This window comes from Meleagris gallopavo, chromosome 2 (assembly GCF_905368555.1).
Source record: "Meleagris gallopavo chromosome 2, MGAL_WU_HG_1.1, whole genome shotgun sequence".
Taxonomy (NCBI): domain Eukaryota; kingdom Metazoa; phylum Chordata; class Aves; order Galliformes; family Phasianidae; genus Meleagris; species Meleagris gallopavo.
Genome location: NC_139405.1, coordinates 19,670,753 through 19,688,331, shown reverse-complemented (window position 1 = coordinate 19,688,331; position 17,579 = coordinate 19,670,753). Strand labels below are relative to the sequence as shown.

The 17,579-nt window shown below is 35.8% G+C and overlaps 1 protein-coding gene across 11 annotated transcripts in view; it reads right to left on the bottom strand.

Moving 5' to 3' along the window:
- ESRRG (estrogen related receptor gamma) overlaps nt 1-17,579 on the bottom strand; it is a 382,004-nt gene that overhangs the window by 35,312 nt on the left and 329,113 nt on the right. For all 11 annotated transcript variants that reach the window (XM_085219237.1, XM_085219232.1, XM_085219236.1 and 8 more), the window contains 2 exons: nt 13,051-13,161; nt 8,486-8,647 (listed from right to left, as the gene is read on the bottom strand). In XM_085219237.1, the coding sequence (XP_085075363.1) occupies nt 8,486-8,647; nt 13,051-13,161 (273 nt within the window). The remainder of the gene's footprint in view (nt 1-8,485; nt 8,648-13,050; nt 13,162-17,579) is intronic.

The following is a 17,579-nucleotide window of genomic DNA, read 5'->3' as shown; positions in this document are numbered from 1 at the left end:
TCGGTTGTTTAATACAGTTAGAAGTTGGACTAAATTATGGTGAGAAATGAAAGGATTCTAAGGAAATAACAGGCCTGAAAATCTGCTGGGCTCAGCTATCTCCAGGGTGGCACTCTGGAGGCTGTCCCACTTGCAAAAAGCCATGAGTGCTGAACTCTCAGATTGCTTACCAAAAAAAAAAAAAAAAAAAAAATTTAGAAGGTACATTTAGACTTCCTTCCCTCTTGTAATAAGATTAGTTCCTTGTTGGCTCAGAATAATGAAAACTGTTACTGAGTCATCTGCAGTTTACACAGGCCTAATCTAGTAAACCCGTTTGTCACACAAGCAGTGCGTACAAAGGTGAGCATTGTTGTCCTCTAAGTGGCAATGCTTGCTTTGAGGCTGGTTCTGCACATTGCCAGGCCAGGGCCAGGTCCATCAGGCTAACTGCTGGATGCAGGTGCAGCCCTTTGGGGCCAGATCCCTAAATAACAGGCATCCCTAAATTCATGCACTGGTTACAGCTGATCCTACTGTAGGTTCCTGGTCTGTCTTCAGGTTATCTGGGCAAAGCACTTACGGATTTTGTTTCACAAATTCTTCTAATGACTGATAGCTGAATAAGATCTAATTCTTTCCTACATTTTTATTTTGCATCTTGTTATCTCTCCCATAATCCCCCCATCACCACCACAATCAGATGGGTTAATATACTAGATTTAAAGGCCTTTATTATCTTCCTCTCATTTCTTCTGTTCAGTACCAGCTCTGTACACCTTTAGACGTGCAACGATGTATTTTGGCCTCCCAGCACTTCAGTACTACAATGTCTGCAAGCAGGGAAGCAGGCTGTGTAACTCAAGCTACAAGTCAGCTGGGATAATACAAAGCTCTTGATTGTGCAAGAGGAGTGATAGGGAGTGACTGCTGCATCTTTTTATACCCTTGCATTTAAGAATCAAGTAATAGCCATTTTTGTTTACAGAAAGAAAATGAAAGGCACTGGAATTCATTACTGTTGATTTGCTCTCTTTTTATTAATCATTTCTTATTTTTAAAGGGCCACAGGAGTGAACAACATAATGCAGTGGTAGGAAGATATTTACCAATTTAGCACCTCATTATAAAACTACTCAGAAACCTCTTTGTCTCTCGTTTAACATAATAATTATTAGTGGCAACAAAAGTGGATCCCACACTTGCACCATGATTAGCAAGAGATGAATTTGGGTTGAATATATAGTATTTTGCTAACTAAACCTTATTATATCCCAAAACCTCAGCCTAAAAAACATCTAATTTTAAGAAAATCATTTATACTCCTCTTTAAATGCATGTTTCCAAATTAACTAGTGATATTCTATAGAAAACTGCCTCTTTTATGCTTGAACTCTCCAGCTGCCACACAATTTATATCTCTTTCCTCCCCTCTTTGTTTTTCAGCCATTTTCCCTGAATGTCAAAGTCAATTTAGTGCATTTCACTTTGCTGAATAAATCAGAGGCGAAATCCTTGCTAAAAGTGAAAATTTGATTTGCTAAAAGGAGCTTAGGGCAACTATTAATCAATATATCCAGAGTGTCAAAGCTAAGGCCATGATAGACATGCATTCATTTGGAGATTGGTTGAGGCAGATAAAGGGGGACACTGGCAGGGAAAAAAAAGTGCAACGGCAGACAGTGTAGTATGTGTGTTGGGGGCACGGGTGAAGGGAGAGAACTGCTTTAAACAGAAAAAAAAAAAAAAAGGAGTCTCTATGAAGGAAGATGACAGTACCTATCTACCTATATATTAATAAAAGGTGAACTTTATGAAGACAAAGTCACTGCTTAATTTTGATTTTGAGAGAAGCTTATTTTAATGTAGGATTCTTTTATTAATAAAAGTAAAAGCCTATGCGTTGAGCCAAATTGTTTTGTTACTTGTTAATTCTACAGTTTATTTTGGTGGTGACCAAAGTAAAACAAGACTTTAATGAATCTTAAACAAGATTTTTCAATGAATACATAGGGATTCTAAAGCCAAAACTAGCAAGAGTTTCAGACGCTTTTCTAACAGTACCATCTCATAATTACTGCACCTTTATTTTATACTCACATTCAATTTGCAGGTGATGAGATGTTTGTATGCCTGAGAATATATTCTTCCCCCTCCTAGTTAATTTAATGGTAGTAAAATGTGCCAGAAGTGACTCAAAAAAAACTAAAGCGGTCTATTTACTCCAGGACATCTATGTCTAGTAGTACAAGAAACTTTCTCACCTCTATACTGCTGTCTGTCTCAATCCGGACCTGGAAGCAGTCTGTTCTGATAAGCAGACATGCTAAGAGTGCACTCATCTCCAGTTGCACACAGAGTCCACTCCTTTTTCTACTAAACCAGCAACATTTTCCCCGTGACTTCAGTACCAAATCCACTCATAATTCAGTCAGATAAATTATTTTAAAATGAACAAAAGGACTTTTCTTTAACTACCTTTTACATTACTACAGATTCTTGTTTTATTTTAAAAATGCTAAGAGACTTTGGACATGTTTGTTCATATATTTTCCCAGAAATCTAACCTCTTCCCTGCCCTGTAAAATCATTTGTACATTCTGTGGGATGCATCAGCATATGAGAGGAAAAAAGGTAAAATACCACCATTCCTAGTACTTCAAATGAAGTTAAAAATACCGATGTAAACAGTGGGATAACTGAACTGCTAACATTGTAGGCAGACTGCTGGTCTCTGTTTCACAGAGGAACTGGAATCAGTATGGTGATCTAAACTCTGGCAGTGCTGGATGATCTATTCATGCTAATGTTTGAAAATAAAACTGATAATCAGTTGCTGATTTCCCAGATTGTGCAAAATTAGTGACCTATGTGAAAGATGACTGTTGCTTCTAAGAAATCTGTTGGCTCAAATTTGTACCTGTAAGGCCTAGAGAGTGATATCCCTCAGGTGATGTATGTCATGCAAGCTGTGAGTTCAAGAACACTCCTGTCGTACGAAAAGCATGCCTGACTTCCATAATTAGTCTGTGTTTGGAGAAGAAGTTAAAGGAAGAGCAGATAGTGGGCATTTGATAAATGGAAGGCAAAGAGAACTTGCAAAATGTCCAAGATAGCAGACCAGTAAAGGGCAGGATGTCCTGATTCCCCAGGAGGCTCAAGTTATTATCACTACAAACCTCCTAGTCAGCATGAAACAGCTCATACTCCATTCCTTGTTATATGAGCAGTAAACATGACATTTCCACATCCACCTGTCTCTGGAACTGGGTGACCCTGGGACAGGGGACTCTAGGTGGCTGTTGTCTGTAATGGGCCTCAGTTCAGTTGGCAGCACAAGAGAGTACAGGACGCCTCAATCTCAAGTGAAACAACTAATTTTACAGCAGCGAGATGCATGGTATACAAGATGACATTAATTTGCCCTGAAGAGCTTTGTTTCTGTGTTAGGTGCCTCAATAACAATCCAGAGAAGGATCTGGATGACAAACAGGATGCTGTATGTAGCTAAAACATAGGCTACATCATAGGATTTCAGCCTGTCTTCAGAGCCCTACTGATGTAAATACTACTATGAAATAATATTCAGAACTTTTTCATTAATAGCCTGTTGTATCTGTATCTACATCTTACTTAACATACAACTATGTGCATGAGAACAGGTACATATATACCCAGTTCATATCTGCACCATGTATCTTCCATGAACATTAGCTTTCCTGGATTAATTATGGTCAACTTTTTTTCTGCATTTTTACCTATATGGGGTGGCACTTCTGGAACAAATGACAAGTAAAGGGCATTTTGGAAATGACAACTCTACAGCAAATCACGTTCTTGTTCAGTATTAAAATGTTAAAGCATATCCCTGAGAGCTGCTCTGGAAAGGAAAGCTTAAATATTGTCCTCCATGAAAAGTATGCTGGAACAATAATGTTTCATAAAACATTAACATTAGTACTAAAATATTCAAAACATCCTTGGATTTGCTCCATCAAAATCATTCCCTCCTTTTTTTTCCCTTAATACTGGCACCAGTGGCAATATCAGTTTGTAACTATTCCCCTTGAACACTGTTACTGCTAGCAAAACACGGACAGAGTTGAAGACAAGCAGGCTTGTTTTACTAAATAATGTAACTAGTTATTTTTGATGTATTAGTCTGATTTACTGTTTCAAAACAAATTTTTCATTTTAAGTGCAAAAAGTTGATTTCTATGGTCTGGTTGATGCTTTTTCATGCATGCAAATTTTTTAGAGAACATTTTGTCTTTAGCTTCCTGTTATGCACATTTTTAAGAGCTTAATGTTTCCTGCCTCCACTTAATATGAAAAGAACATTGCACGTTTTTGCTGAATGTCAATGAGATAGTTACATTACAGATTGTGTCTAAACGACTCTGAAACTGTGGCTAGATACTAGTAGAATTCTACCTCATATCAGAAAAGAGTTTAAATACAACCGATTTCAAATGAAATGGATCCTCTTAAAAATACAAAACAAAAGATGGGAAACTCAACCATCAGCAAATACGTATTTAAGTGATAAAGAAAAATATAGTAAATACAAATAAAATAAAATAAAACAATATACAACAAAAGCCTTGCAGAGGCTTCAGAGATATATTTACAATTTATTTAGGTCACTTAATAAGGGTTTTGTCTCATCAGGCAGGAGATGAAGCAGCATCACTCTCTCCCTAAGCACCTTCAGTATTTTCCTAACGAAGTTACAGTACATCGGAATATTTTAATCTGACACAAAGAACAACAATAGATCTGACTGCTGGGCTGATAATCTTCTTATCACACCCTGTGAAACCTAGCTCTAATATTTGACTGAGCCTCCATTACTCGGCAACACATTCTAAAAAGGCCAACAATGGAGAGAGAATGAAGTGGAGTGTGGAAGTACCTCCATATCTACATAAAAGAGATTAGAGGCGACAGCGTTCCATTTTACAGCTCAATCATATTGTGTTAGCATGCGCTTATCCGAGCGCGGATGAAATTGAAAGAGAAATAAAAAAGAGTCAGGCAGATAGGAACCAGAAAAGCGAGGCATGAGCAATTTCCAAGGATATAAAAGGATGCTAATGGTGGGGCCCTGTCATTCTTAAAAAGGGCTATTAGGGCACCATCATCTGTTCTTGTGCCCTTACGCTCCTGTAACTAAAGTCAAGCATTTCCTAATGCCATTGTGATCTTTTTCTTCTTCAGATAAGACATGGTCATGTTTCATAACAACATACTTTCCATTTATTTGATTTATAAATGCAAGGCAACTAATTCTATTTACTGATAAAGGCTTTCCATATATATTTTTCTTTCAATATTTCCTTTTGTTGTTGGCATAGACTTTTTACTCAATAAAAGCAACTATTGAACATGTTTCCAATAGCACAAAAATACTAATGATTTTATGAAAGCATTCAAACTTTGCATAATTCTAAAACAATTTTTAGTCTGTGATCGCAATGGGAAATGGCTGGCTAGGGGAGAATGCATACTGTATTATTACCTTTTTTATAGATAACCTCATTAAAAGACTTTTTGTTAGAACAGCAAAAACATCATTTTGTTTCCTTCCACAAACACAGATTTTACTTTGAATTACAATGTTTTACAGCCAAGATCTTTAGTAGTTATTATGCACCTGATATATAAGGGCCTTTAATTACACTACACCTTAAGAAATCACTATAGCAAAGAAAGATTTGCTGATTGCTGATTTGCTGTGCTAGGCACAAATTCACTACAGGTGTAATTAATTCATTCCAAAAGATTTACACTGAAGACTTACTTGGTACGTGAAGCTGCCAAGAACTTTCATACATTCTGTATCCTTTTTCTAACTTATCCTCTTTCCAGTTCTGTTCCTTTACTGTCCAGGTTAACATTTGCTAGCTCAGACAATGGGCAGTTAGCATCAATCTGGGCTTTTCTACAAGTTGCTTTATACCAGACATCAACTGAGCATACGCAATGCAAGTTTAGCAGCACACCATCGCTCAAAACCAGGCTATAACAGCTCATCACATTTGCCCTTTACCACGTCAAGGCCTTTTGCATTTTGATTTTTGTGATCGAATGCCAGATAACAAGCAGAGATTTTATCACTACCCTCTGTTACCAGAAGGCTTATAAACAGATTGCTTTTTCTTCTTGCTTAATGTGGTAAGTTTTTTTTCCCATATCTAAATAATGTCAAGTCAGTAAACTCAGTATGGTTTTCCATGGCAGGTGTGCTGAGTTTACCCTGTAATAAAGACCTGTCTCATATCAGAAATATTCTTCAACAAGTTAAGACTTTAAATTTGCAATGCCACTTTAGAGCATCCAATACCTTCTTCATGCTAACCAGAGACATCATGTTAAAGGCTGTCAGACTTATCTCTCTGCTCTTCCTACCCCTCCAGCCAAACTAAAGCTACGCAACACGTTCACAAATCAAGCTGACAAAAGTTTCCTTGCAACTACCACAGACTGTAACTGACTTCTTTGAGAACTGTTCTATTTTGGCTAAGGTGATGTGGGTATCTTCCAAAGATGAAGCTCAAACTCACCTGTTTAACTCATTTTGACTTAATTTGGGGTGCTTTATTAGCAAGCAGTGTAAGACAAAGTAGCTAGTATAATATAGAGTGATGTTTAAATTAGTTTACAATTTGCTTGGGCTCATCTAGAACTGCTCTGAACAAAGCCATTCAGAAATGTCAGCTGTGTTCCTAACCACTGTAACAAATTGTTGCCTGAACGCTGCACACCTAATGACTTCAAATTAGCTTCACTGCGATATTGCCTGACAGTTCGTTACGACTGTTAGCAACATAGCTGGCGTATCATGACCAATAAATTGGTTTCACTGTGGGCTGGGAAAGGGACTTCCATCAATTTGATTAAAGAAATTACTGTAGCATTCAAAGCATAAAGACAAACTAGTTTAAGGAGACAGAAATAAGTTAACTGTACCAGAAAAACACTGCTTGTGATACAAAAGCTTGTTTATATACCATTTACAGCAGAGAATGACTAAATTTCAAGTGTGGCCTACAGACTATTTTACAATCTGTAGGCTGTTGTCTTTCATCTAAAGTAAAATAAGTTTCCATAAACATACACATTATTTTATTATTACTATTTGTTAGTGTCCCTTATTTATCAGAGATTACTCAGAGGCACCTACCAGAACACTTGAGATCTTGACTGGTTATCATAAAAGAAAAACACAGAAACCCAAAACCCAAGAAGAGCCAATCCTTACCTAAAGTTAACGTTTGTTCAATGATAAATATCAGAAAATTCTAGGAAGAAGGTAAAACTGGAGTATAGACACTGTGTGTTCTATTTGTATGAATGAAGAAGACTCAGTGCTCTCACTTTTGTTTCTACTAATAACAGATGACTATTTCTCTGATTTCCTTTGATGTTAACAATAAAATATATTTAGCTATAATAAACAGATGACTGGCTGCAGTATTTACTCTTTAATTAATCTTAGCTATCCCAAAAGCATGTTGAAAATGAGGAAGTTGTTTTACTCAAAGGAATTAAAGAAAATCAGTTCTTATTCTCTATAGGTTTCATTACTGAAATTAGAAAACCAATAAGCTGATGAAAACACAAACATGCCCACTTATCTGCTTGGCTGGAAAAATACCTTCAGAAACAAGTAAAAAAAGACAATATTTTCTGTGCTACTTTGCCATTTGTGGAAGGCGACAGACTGAGAATCCTGGATACTCCCTACAAATTTGTTTATTTACCCTCAAAAGAGACACAAATATCTCTGCATTGATGGAGAACAGAACCCAAATATTATCTGAAGAAATCACTGATCTTGCAAGAGACTACTGTTGATGACTCTGCTTTTCTGGCCAGATAGCTTTACAAACATCACCATGTAGAGAACCCAGTCCATTTCATGCAGACAAAGGAACTACCAAGCTGTTGGAAGATACCTTTTGGTACAATTCAGTTACTTCTATTGAACTGTTGACACAAACCAGTTCTCACACTAGCTAATTTAAGGAAGAGCAATTCCTCTGTGCCATGCCAAAACAAATCTGATTTTTTGGAGATCCTCTAGTCAGTGTAAGGAAGCACAGTTTTTGTATAACAGATGAGCTAGATTTACATTTGACTCCTGCTGAATTAGATGATGATTTCAGAATGCCTACACTAATCATATCACACTCCGGTAGCAAGTTTATGTCAACAAAAATAACATATGAAAGAAAAAAAACCTGACTCACTAAGTGGCATGTAAAAATTCCAATTGTGGTAACATTCATAGCAAGGATAATACCATTTCCAAGCTAAGATATAATATCACCTAACCTATGTCCTGCGTGAATAATCTGGAGCCCTAAGAAAATCTTATGCATTGTACTGGGAGAACAAATCACTTTTTTTTTTTTTTTTTTTTTTTTTTTTTAAGCCAGAGCATAACAATGGATGTCACGATTTATGTATGTAATTTATTTGCAATAAATACTGTATGTACCTGGAATATGCTTAGCCCATCCAATGATCACCACCAGTTCTCTGTCTGCCAGGTCACAAAGAGTGGTAAGTGCTTTGATGTCACTGTCTGGAACAGTGGGGTCAGGCATCGCATAGATCTTCTCTGGTTCAGCCACCAGCAAATGGGAGACAATCTTGTTATCTGTAAAAATGGTCCAGAACAGCACAAGATCACGAGTAGCATCATTCTGCTTTTCAAACAGATGGCTCATGTTTCAATGCACATAAGAATTTGTCTTAAGATATGGGACCCAATTAAACCTTATTGCAGTTTCACTGGCTTCAACAAGCAGTTACAGCACAGACAAATCTGATCCATTTACAATGTTTATTGAACTAGACGTGTATGTAAAAATGTAAATTTAATGGAACACAGAAATATGTGATCACCTCCTTCATGCATTAGAATGCATTTTTGACTATGCAAATAGAAAAGTTTTTCCTCTGTCTGATTACCTTCAAAACCAAAATATCCATACCAACAGCATTTGGTATGGTAATTTATAATAAAGTAATAAAATAATTATTTAGTCCGTGAAATTTGCAACTTCTGTCAGTGATTCCAACTGTCATTCTCTGTTTCAGGTACTCTCATTGAACTATTGTAATAGAAGCAATCCTAGACTTTCTCAGTGCTTATTATCCCATAAATTGTATATTATGGGTATTGTGCCTGCTAAAATACTGGTAATGAACCTGTACTCATTAGGGCCTAATCCTATGAGAAAAGTGGGTATAGTCAAGTACTTGCTTTTCAGTGATACACATTTAGAATCATGTATAAAATCAGCTTCTTTAAGTACAAATGTATAAATATTTAAAAATAGAGTGATGATTTCTCACTTCCACTTGGGAAAATTTAATAAAAGCAATGAGATTGAAGAGTGCAAAACTAGGAAGAAAAAAGAACAGATGTCGATCCTACCTTTGAAAACTGCTTTTGTGCAAAGAATGATACTTTGTCATATGCATGTATTATCTTTTATCTATATATCATTTTAATTCATGTGTTTAAAATTTACTTTTCATCCATGTGAATCAATTTTTTTTTTTTTTTAATAAACAATTAAGTTATCAGTAAAACTGAAAGCAAAGAGTGGAAAAGCCTGGGAGATTTACAGCATAGGGTTACCATTCTATACTAAGAGAAACAAAAAATAAGCATTATAGCCACATACAGCCACAACGGAAATATCTTGTCATCATGCAGGAGCCTGAATTATCACTCTGAAAGAACTGAAAAATGGGGAAGGTAACTAATTCATCAAGCCTCCTAATGCAGCACAGATTATTTTAATTCCAAATACATTTACAGTTTTTACCTTTTTATGGTATCTTCTCAATTGCACCAGAAATTCAAGCCTAAACAGCACCCTTTAGTGAATTTAAACTAATCGGTTCCTTTCTTATGATAAAGAATAATGGAGCTTGATATAAATGAGAATCCACTGGGAGAAGATACAAAGCACTGCAGAGAAAGCTCTTAGAATTAGTATTATTTTCCTTTTCTGCATTTAAGTCACAAGCTGGACCACATTGTCCTTCTATGGAGAAATGCAGTGCAAGCTGGCAGGGAAGTGACTTGCCCAGGAGTGTTAGAGGGGCTCTCCCTATCAGTCCCTATCCATCCATGACAGATTTCCATAAAACACTCACTTGATTCTGATTTCTGATACTTTATGGCTAGTTTGTGACATACGCTCCTTGATTCTGATCTACTGGCTCTACAGTTTTTGCCTTATTCCAGATTTGTGTGTCAGAAGTTGTGATATATGCTAGCCCTTCATAAAATAAGTACTACATAGAAGAGCCAACTGGAAACCATCACATCAAGCATGTTTTATTACAAGAGGATATATTCATATTTTATAGAAACTATAGGAACTATGCCAACTGAGTAATTCTTGATCTCAATATTCTACTGATTATCAAACTGATTAATGAGAAACTGTACTCTTATTTAGAGATGACAGATGGTAATTTTTAACTTATATTGGCAAAAAGCCTTTGCACATCTTTTTTTATTTTTATAAGCAGTCCTTCCTTAGCCTTTTTACTTTCATGCACAGTTTATCATGTTTTTAAGTGATAAAAAAGCACTTCTTTCAAAATTCTAGTTTTATAGTTTTGCAAAGTAAGATAAAATGACTTTTAAATATCAAAACATAAATTTGAGAACCTCAACTTTGTTGTTTTTTTAACTAGTGATAAATAAATGCAGAAGTACTCATGTTCCTAAGTTCTGTATTTTCCCTGTATACAGAAGTAGTAGCTAAATAATTTTTTTTTTTCTTTTTTAAAATGAGGCTCTACAACAATGGCTTTTTGTAAATGACTCAGTAATATTGTATATTTTGGTTTTACTTTCACAATCAACAAGATCTACAGACAGACCATGAGATTTCATGGTGAAGCTGGAAAACAGAGTACAGGACACAAAATCTAGGGAAAAGAACTACATATATTGAAGCATATGGTAGTATACAACATACGAAAATTCTGAATGAACTCAGGAAGCCCCATCACTCAGGAAATTGAATAGCCATGAGCACTGTTTCTAGGTAAATCTTATTTAATGTTTCCCTAATTAGAATCAATAGAACCCAATTTTCATTCCCGTGCCTTTGTTATGCACGAACTATCAGTCAGGGTCCAGAAAATCTCCCAGGCTACTTCCACACAAAACCGATTCAACTGTTTCAAGTCTTGACACTTATCTGACAGGATCTGAAAATTAAGTTTTATAAATGTTTGTTACAAAAATGTTTGTAATTAGACAAGATGAGGAAAATGAAGGGAGGCATTCAGATAATGAGTAATGATTTATAAGGAGGTTAGTTTATCTCAGACAAATGGAGCTTACAGAAATTGGTGTAGTTATCGTCTTAGAGGTAATGTAATGCACTACTTTGCAGTAATCTCGGGTTTACAGAGATTCTTGTGTTTCAGTACAAGAGTTTTAACCTCCTTTGTATCAAAGGGCTTGGGGTTGTTTTTTGTTGTTTTTTTTTTTCCCTGCTTGGTTTTGGCTTTTTGGTATGCTAGGCTATCAGCATTTTTACTCAATGACAATATCAAGTAAATGAAAAACTGACAATCTGTGCACCCAGGAAAACTAAACCTCTAATGAAATTAAGCATTAGAGTTTATTAAATTTTATTGTATTATCAGAAAGTTTTTATTATAATGTGCAAAATCTGCTTAGTGCAGCCCTAGATTGTATTTACAGAACGGTGGGACAGCTTATGTAGGCTGAGTAGAAGATGCCAGATTGGACAATTGAAGGAATATAATCAGCATAATGTTTTTTGGAAAGGCAAAAGGAAACTATGCCATATGTTCACTTAAGCCTTAATTTTATATAAAACTGGCTGTTTTTTCTTTGACACAGCTAAAATGCCCTTTCACTTACAGTTCAAAGACTGTTTATTTGCTCTCGAGAACCCCATATGCTCAAACGTATTGCACACAGCACTGTCCTCTACTGGGGAACATGTTCTGAAACAAATTCCGTTTTCTATACAGCCAGGTATTTTCAAGAGACTAAAATTGATGTGCGTGTTGTCTTTTTCTGTCAGATGCACAGGGGCAGATGGAAATGCAAAAGAAGGAGGAATATCCTCTCCTTATTTGTCTGGTTTATTTCTCTATTTTTAAGAGCAAATTAACCTCTGCAACAGAAGCAACTGGATGCGTGAATTCTGATTTGAATTTGAAGTAAGTTTACAGCCATTGATACAGACTGTATGCCTTTGCAGGCTAATACACGAGCATCTTGCACTACAGCTATAATGCTATTAAATTTACTTCATGGAATTAGTACAGTCGCTGCTTGAGTTTATATAAGCTGCAAAGCAAAACCCCTAACTATTTTTAGTTAATCGCAAAGAGGATGGAACTTGTATTTTGGCAATGAGATGATCAGCTCTCTCTCTCTCTCTTTTAATTTCAGCCTGGCAAGATAAAATCAAGGACACCATGAAAACAAAACAACAACACACACAAAAAACACCATAATGCTTATAAGGGTACTAGAGCCCTAACAACCAATCTATGCTTGTTAATAGTGTGGCATATTGCTGTTTTAATCTAATGCTAGGTAATATGTTAATCTATGAGTATAAATTAATGAGGCTCTTAATGTATTTTCATTGGGATGTTGAGCAGTCAAACTCATTTAGTTAGTGAAAACTACAAAAATCACTTTCTTGTGAAATCTGAAACTAGAAGCTTCAATGAACTAATGATCGCAGTATGAACCGTTTTATATACTACTGAAAATAAAGATAACACATAAATGTAAAATTTGCACTGCATAAATGATACTTTTATACACTTCCACTGGTAAGAATGTTCTGTGTTCAACTCTGCTTGAGAAAGCATAAGCATATTTAAAACAAAGTAAGTTAACAGCCAAATGGCTATTGCATTCATGGTAATATCTTCTGCCCACAGTCTTGCCCCAATCAGAAGGAGCCCAGCAAAGAGGGCTACGAGTCAATTCCTTGTATTCAAAGAGAAATATAATTTATCTGGTGTACTCACATGGCTTTTTTGCTGGCTGAACTAGCTGAGGGTTCAGGTATGGGCTATTCTCTGCATCTATTCTGCGCTTGTACTTCTGGCGACCTCCACGTACTCTATCTAGGCGGACACCTACATTGGAAAAATAAGCAAACATGATATTAAATATGTTATGAAGATAATTTTAACAAAGCAATCTTCTAACTTCTGCCTTTCAAGATTTATTTAAAATGTGTGTTTATTTCAAACAGTAATTTCAGAAGGAAGGAAAAGCAGCACTGCAAGTATTTGAAAGCTGTTTAGATTTTTACACATGTAAGACTAAAGTATAAAACAATTTCCTGTTTAGTGAAAACCATTTGTTCATTTTTAAATAATATTAATAACAGCCAAGGAGTTTAGATTCCATTATGAAAAAGTTTGATCTTAAGTCTTCTTCAGTAGATGCAAAAATTCAAAGCTGCAACAAATACCATGTATATACAAAGCTAACATTGTGAAGAGGAAATATAGTGAGAATTAGAACTTCAGAAAAAGAATGGTGCTATGTACAGTCTAAAGAAGTCAAAAGCATTGTTTTTAAGTATTGTGGCCAGAGAACATAAAGTATTTTAGTAAAATAAGAACCTGTATGTGGATTAAAGACCCAAAATTGTTCAAGAGAGTTTGAAAGAAATTGTATAGGTGTTCATTTAGATGTCAGCAATAATGAATTAACATCTGTAGTTTACTTTCAAATTGTTTATTGCTTCAATAAAGCATTCCGATGCCTATTTGGTACACAAAGAGAGGAGCTTGCTTTCCTGAAACAAACTATAGGTGTTCTGATAGACAAAACAAGAAAGGGGGATAAGATAAGGATGATGGATCCTACAAAACAGTGACGTAATTTTACTTCTGAGATAACAGATAGATTTTCCTACAACCATGAAAAATGTCTGTATATACTTTTCTACTGCCATTATTATACTCTACACTACTATTTCCCATCTCCTTGTTCTCTTTCTCACAGGAAGCAGCTCCAGAATTGGCTTCTGGGCTGTGAGGAAGCTACCACCAAAGAAATTATAGTTCAAGTGCAGAAGATGATGACAGCACTGAATTTACGCACTGCCAATCAACCTGCCCTGGTAGCACAGGGAAAAACCTGTCACTACTCTTCCATTCTGAAAAAATAAAGAGAACTGACTGGGTTTTGATAGAAAAAATGCCAGTTTATCAAACAGCCATGAATCCAAAGCCAGATCTTGTTTCTTGGCTTTAACTCTTTTTCTTCTATATCTCTTGTGTGTTTTCTTTTCCTGTTCTATTTTCCACTCTCTGACTTGGCATGACACCAGCCTGCAAGAGCACACAGTAACAGAACCGAGGAAGATGGCCTTTAAGTTTGTACTCTCATACTTGAAGTGAAGGCATTGCACACATGGTGTTTTCAAAAGTCAAAAACTTTTCAGAGCTACTGATCACTCAGTGTTCTCCACCCTTGAATCAGCAAGTTTGAGCTATATGCAAAGAAAATGACATCCAGGACAATACACTCCTCTAAAACAGCAAGAGACCAAGCTTTGACAGTAGAATATTCAGAAATAGGCAAAGCATTAGAACAAGCCACGTGTGATATTGCTGGGATTACAAAAAAGTCTGCCCAGCATTTGAAGAAAAGTAGATAGAAAATGATTTCTGCATAATTCAGATGCTATCTTTCTTTCTGTTTGGGAACAGATTTCATAGTGATAAAGATGGATAGCACCAGACAGAAGTATGTTTAATCAAAAAGTAATGGAACTGAAGCTTAAATTAAAATAATATAAATCTACCAAAATGAACAATTTTTTTTTCTTTTTTTTTTTTTTTTACCTCCCCTGCATTTGCAGAGATACACACTCAAGCCATTCACATACTCAGTGAAAGGGAACACAGAAAAATGTCACAAAACTGTATGTAGAACCATGCACTCACCTTTATACATATATATACTATTAATCATAGCTATATTTTTTTAAAAAAGAAAAACAATTGGTACTGCACAATTTTCAATTACACAAATAAAGTATAACCAAATCCAATTTTAAAGTGAAAACATTTTTAAACCAAAAGAAAATAAATTAGGTGTTTATAACCCTTTAATTAAAACTGATAAGGATCTTCTAAGCTTTCCTCTCAGGTAGATTTGTCAACACCAATTTCTGATAATCTAACACATGCTAAGTGGTATGTTACTTCCCAAGAGTCTTTATAGGAGAAACAATACAAGACACTCCTTAATGAAGGATATCAACTTCATATTTAGTAAAAACTTACTGTAGTTTGGAAGACAGCAAACTGAAATCCAGAGGTTTCTAAGTCTGTATATACATTTTTCCCTATAACTCCCGTAGCTTGCATAAGAAAATTCATTATAAGAAGTTACATTTATCTGATCTCAAGATGGTAACAGCTGATGCCTTCTTTATTTAAAAAAAAAAAAAAAAAGCAATTCTGTTGAGAAAGATCTTCATATGGGATATGGGAGGAGGGGCCTGAGATCTTCTTCATCACAGTTAATTGCTCTAATTAAGTAGACCCCTGACTTAGTTCTGTATGTGACTTGCCAGAAACAGCTCAGAGACAGCAGCTTAGTTCACTCACCCTATCAGTGTCCCCATCTGTAAAGTATAAAGAAACTTACCCATCCCATCTGTATAAACTAATGTCAGAGCAGAGAACAGGTTGCACTGAGGTACTATCATTAAAGTTGTTTAGGGTTAAAATATCCATTAGTATCAGTGAAGAAAGTTCCACAGCACTGAGCTTCATTTTTAAATTCTTCAGCAGAGAAACAAAAACAAAACCCCAAATGAGGATAACAAGGCTGACCACATGGAGTCTTATTTTGGTACCAACAGAAAGAAGAGTCTTGCTACCATTTATAATGTGACTTCAACAGTCAAGTGCAATACATTCACTTTATGTCTTAGAACAAACAACTCATGAGCTCATCAAGCTCATCTTGGCACAACGGTTGTCAGCTGCTTACCAACATAGAACAGAATGATACTGGGCACAAACTCTCTATAGTGAAAGCATCCATGGAGTCTTGCACAGAAATAACTGAAGACTAGCTGCAGAAATGAGCCACCCGCCAGAAATTTCCATCCAAACTTAACACAGGCAAATCTGAACTCTTCATTTTCACCTTTTTTAAGTTGCTGATTCTTACCTCACCAATGCCGTTGCATGTTATTATTCCTTTTCTGTACTACTTCTCTCAGACTGTCCCGAAGCATTCATTTGTGACAGGTACCCCACTGTGACCAGTATTATATAATCAAAAAGATTGCCCTTGTCCCAGCACATCATTCATTTTGTGATTCACGTCCTCAATACGATAATCATTTCTAACTATCTCTTATTTTTCTACACAGATCCAAGCAGTACACCAGTTATATCATGTATTCCTTCATAATTTGCTTCTCTTCCTCTAACACAGCACTCTGTAAGGAGTATGTATATTCCCATCTCATTTTCTGGGATACACAATTGGGTAAGGTCCATTTTATACAGCTGCTTGTAAGATTTCTGTATTGCTTTAAATGTTACATGTAAAATTTTATATTTACTAGTAAGAATAGACTCCGGAAAATTGCACCTTGCCAAGCATTAGAAGAACATCAGTAGGAGAGGCAAGAAATTAAAATAAAAACCAAGAAGAGATTAACAGCAAAACTGGAAAGAGCAAGAGGGAGGAATTTTGATGGCAGTTTCTGATGTGGCTTTCCTTTGGGCCAAAATCTTGATGGAGTGTTCTGGTTCCATTTGAGCACACCATGCCCGTTACGATTGCAGGCTAAGCTTGGTGAATATTATAAAATCTGAGTTTCACATATTCACAGAAAAAGGCAAAACCAGTTGATTTCTCCACCATGGGCACAGACAGGTGTATTTGGAGATATGAACGCACGGTCATCTAGTTACTCTTTAGACAATTCAGTTATCTCTATAGTTTGGGATTAGATAAATATGAGGCCAGTACATTAACCTTAAAGTCTGAAAGATCTGCAGTGCACTTTAAACCACAAAAGACTTTTCACAGTCTCATGGAAACATACAGTTAGTAGCACAGCACAAAGAAAAAGGGCAACACAAGCTATCTTTTCTTCTAGATCTGCATACTTGCCTCGTGCGCTGAATTAAAAGGATGCCAGACAGCTTCTGAAATCAGTTTTACAAGGTATTTGAATAATACCATGCACAGGTAAGAATTCAGCAAGATGTGTAAAATGTGTCCATTAGGCAGGCAGTAGTTTGAAAACAGAGCTCTAAGTCATCAAAGTAGATAAAAGCTATGACTGATGTTAAAGCTTTACTGATCTACCGTTGAATTAACAACTAGCAGGGGAAGGCTCTAGCATCTTGCCTTTCAATAGCTATGTGCACTATTAAACACATTACTTAGTGTAGCAAAAGAAGTCTAAAAATCATTCTCATACTTTACATAGTCAGAATTAAAAAATATTTGTTATTATGGGATTAAAATGGCTGATTTCAAGAGCTGCTTATAAATGAAAAGA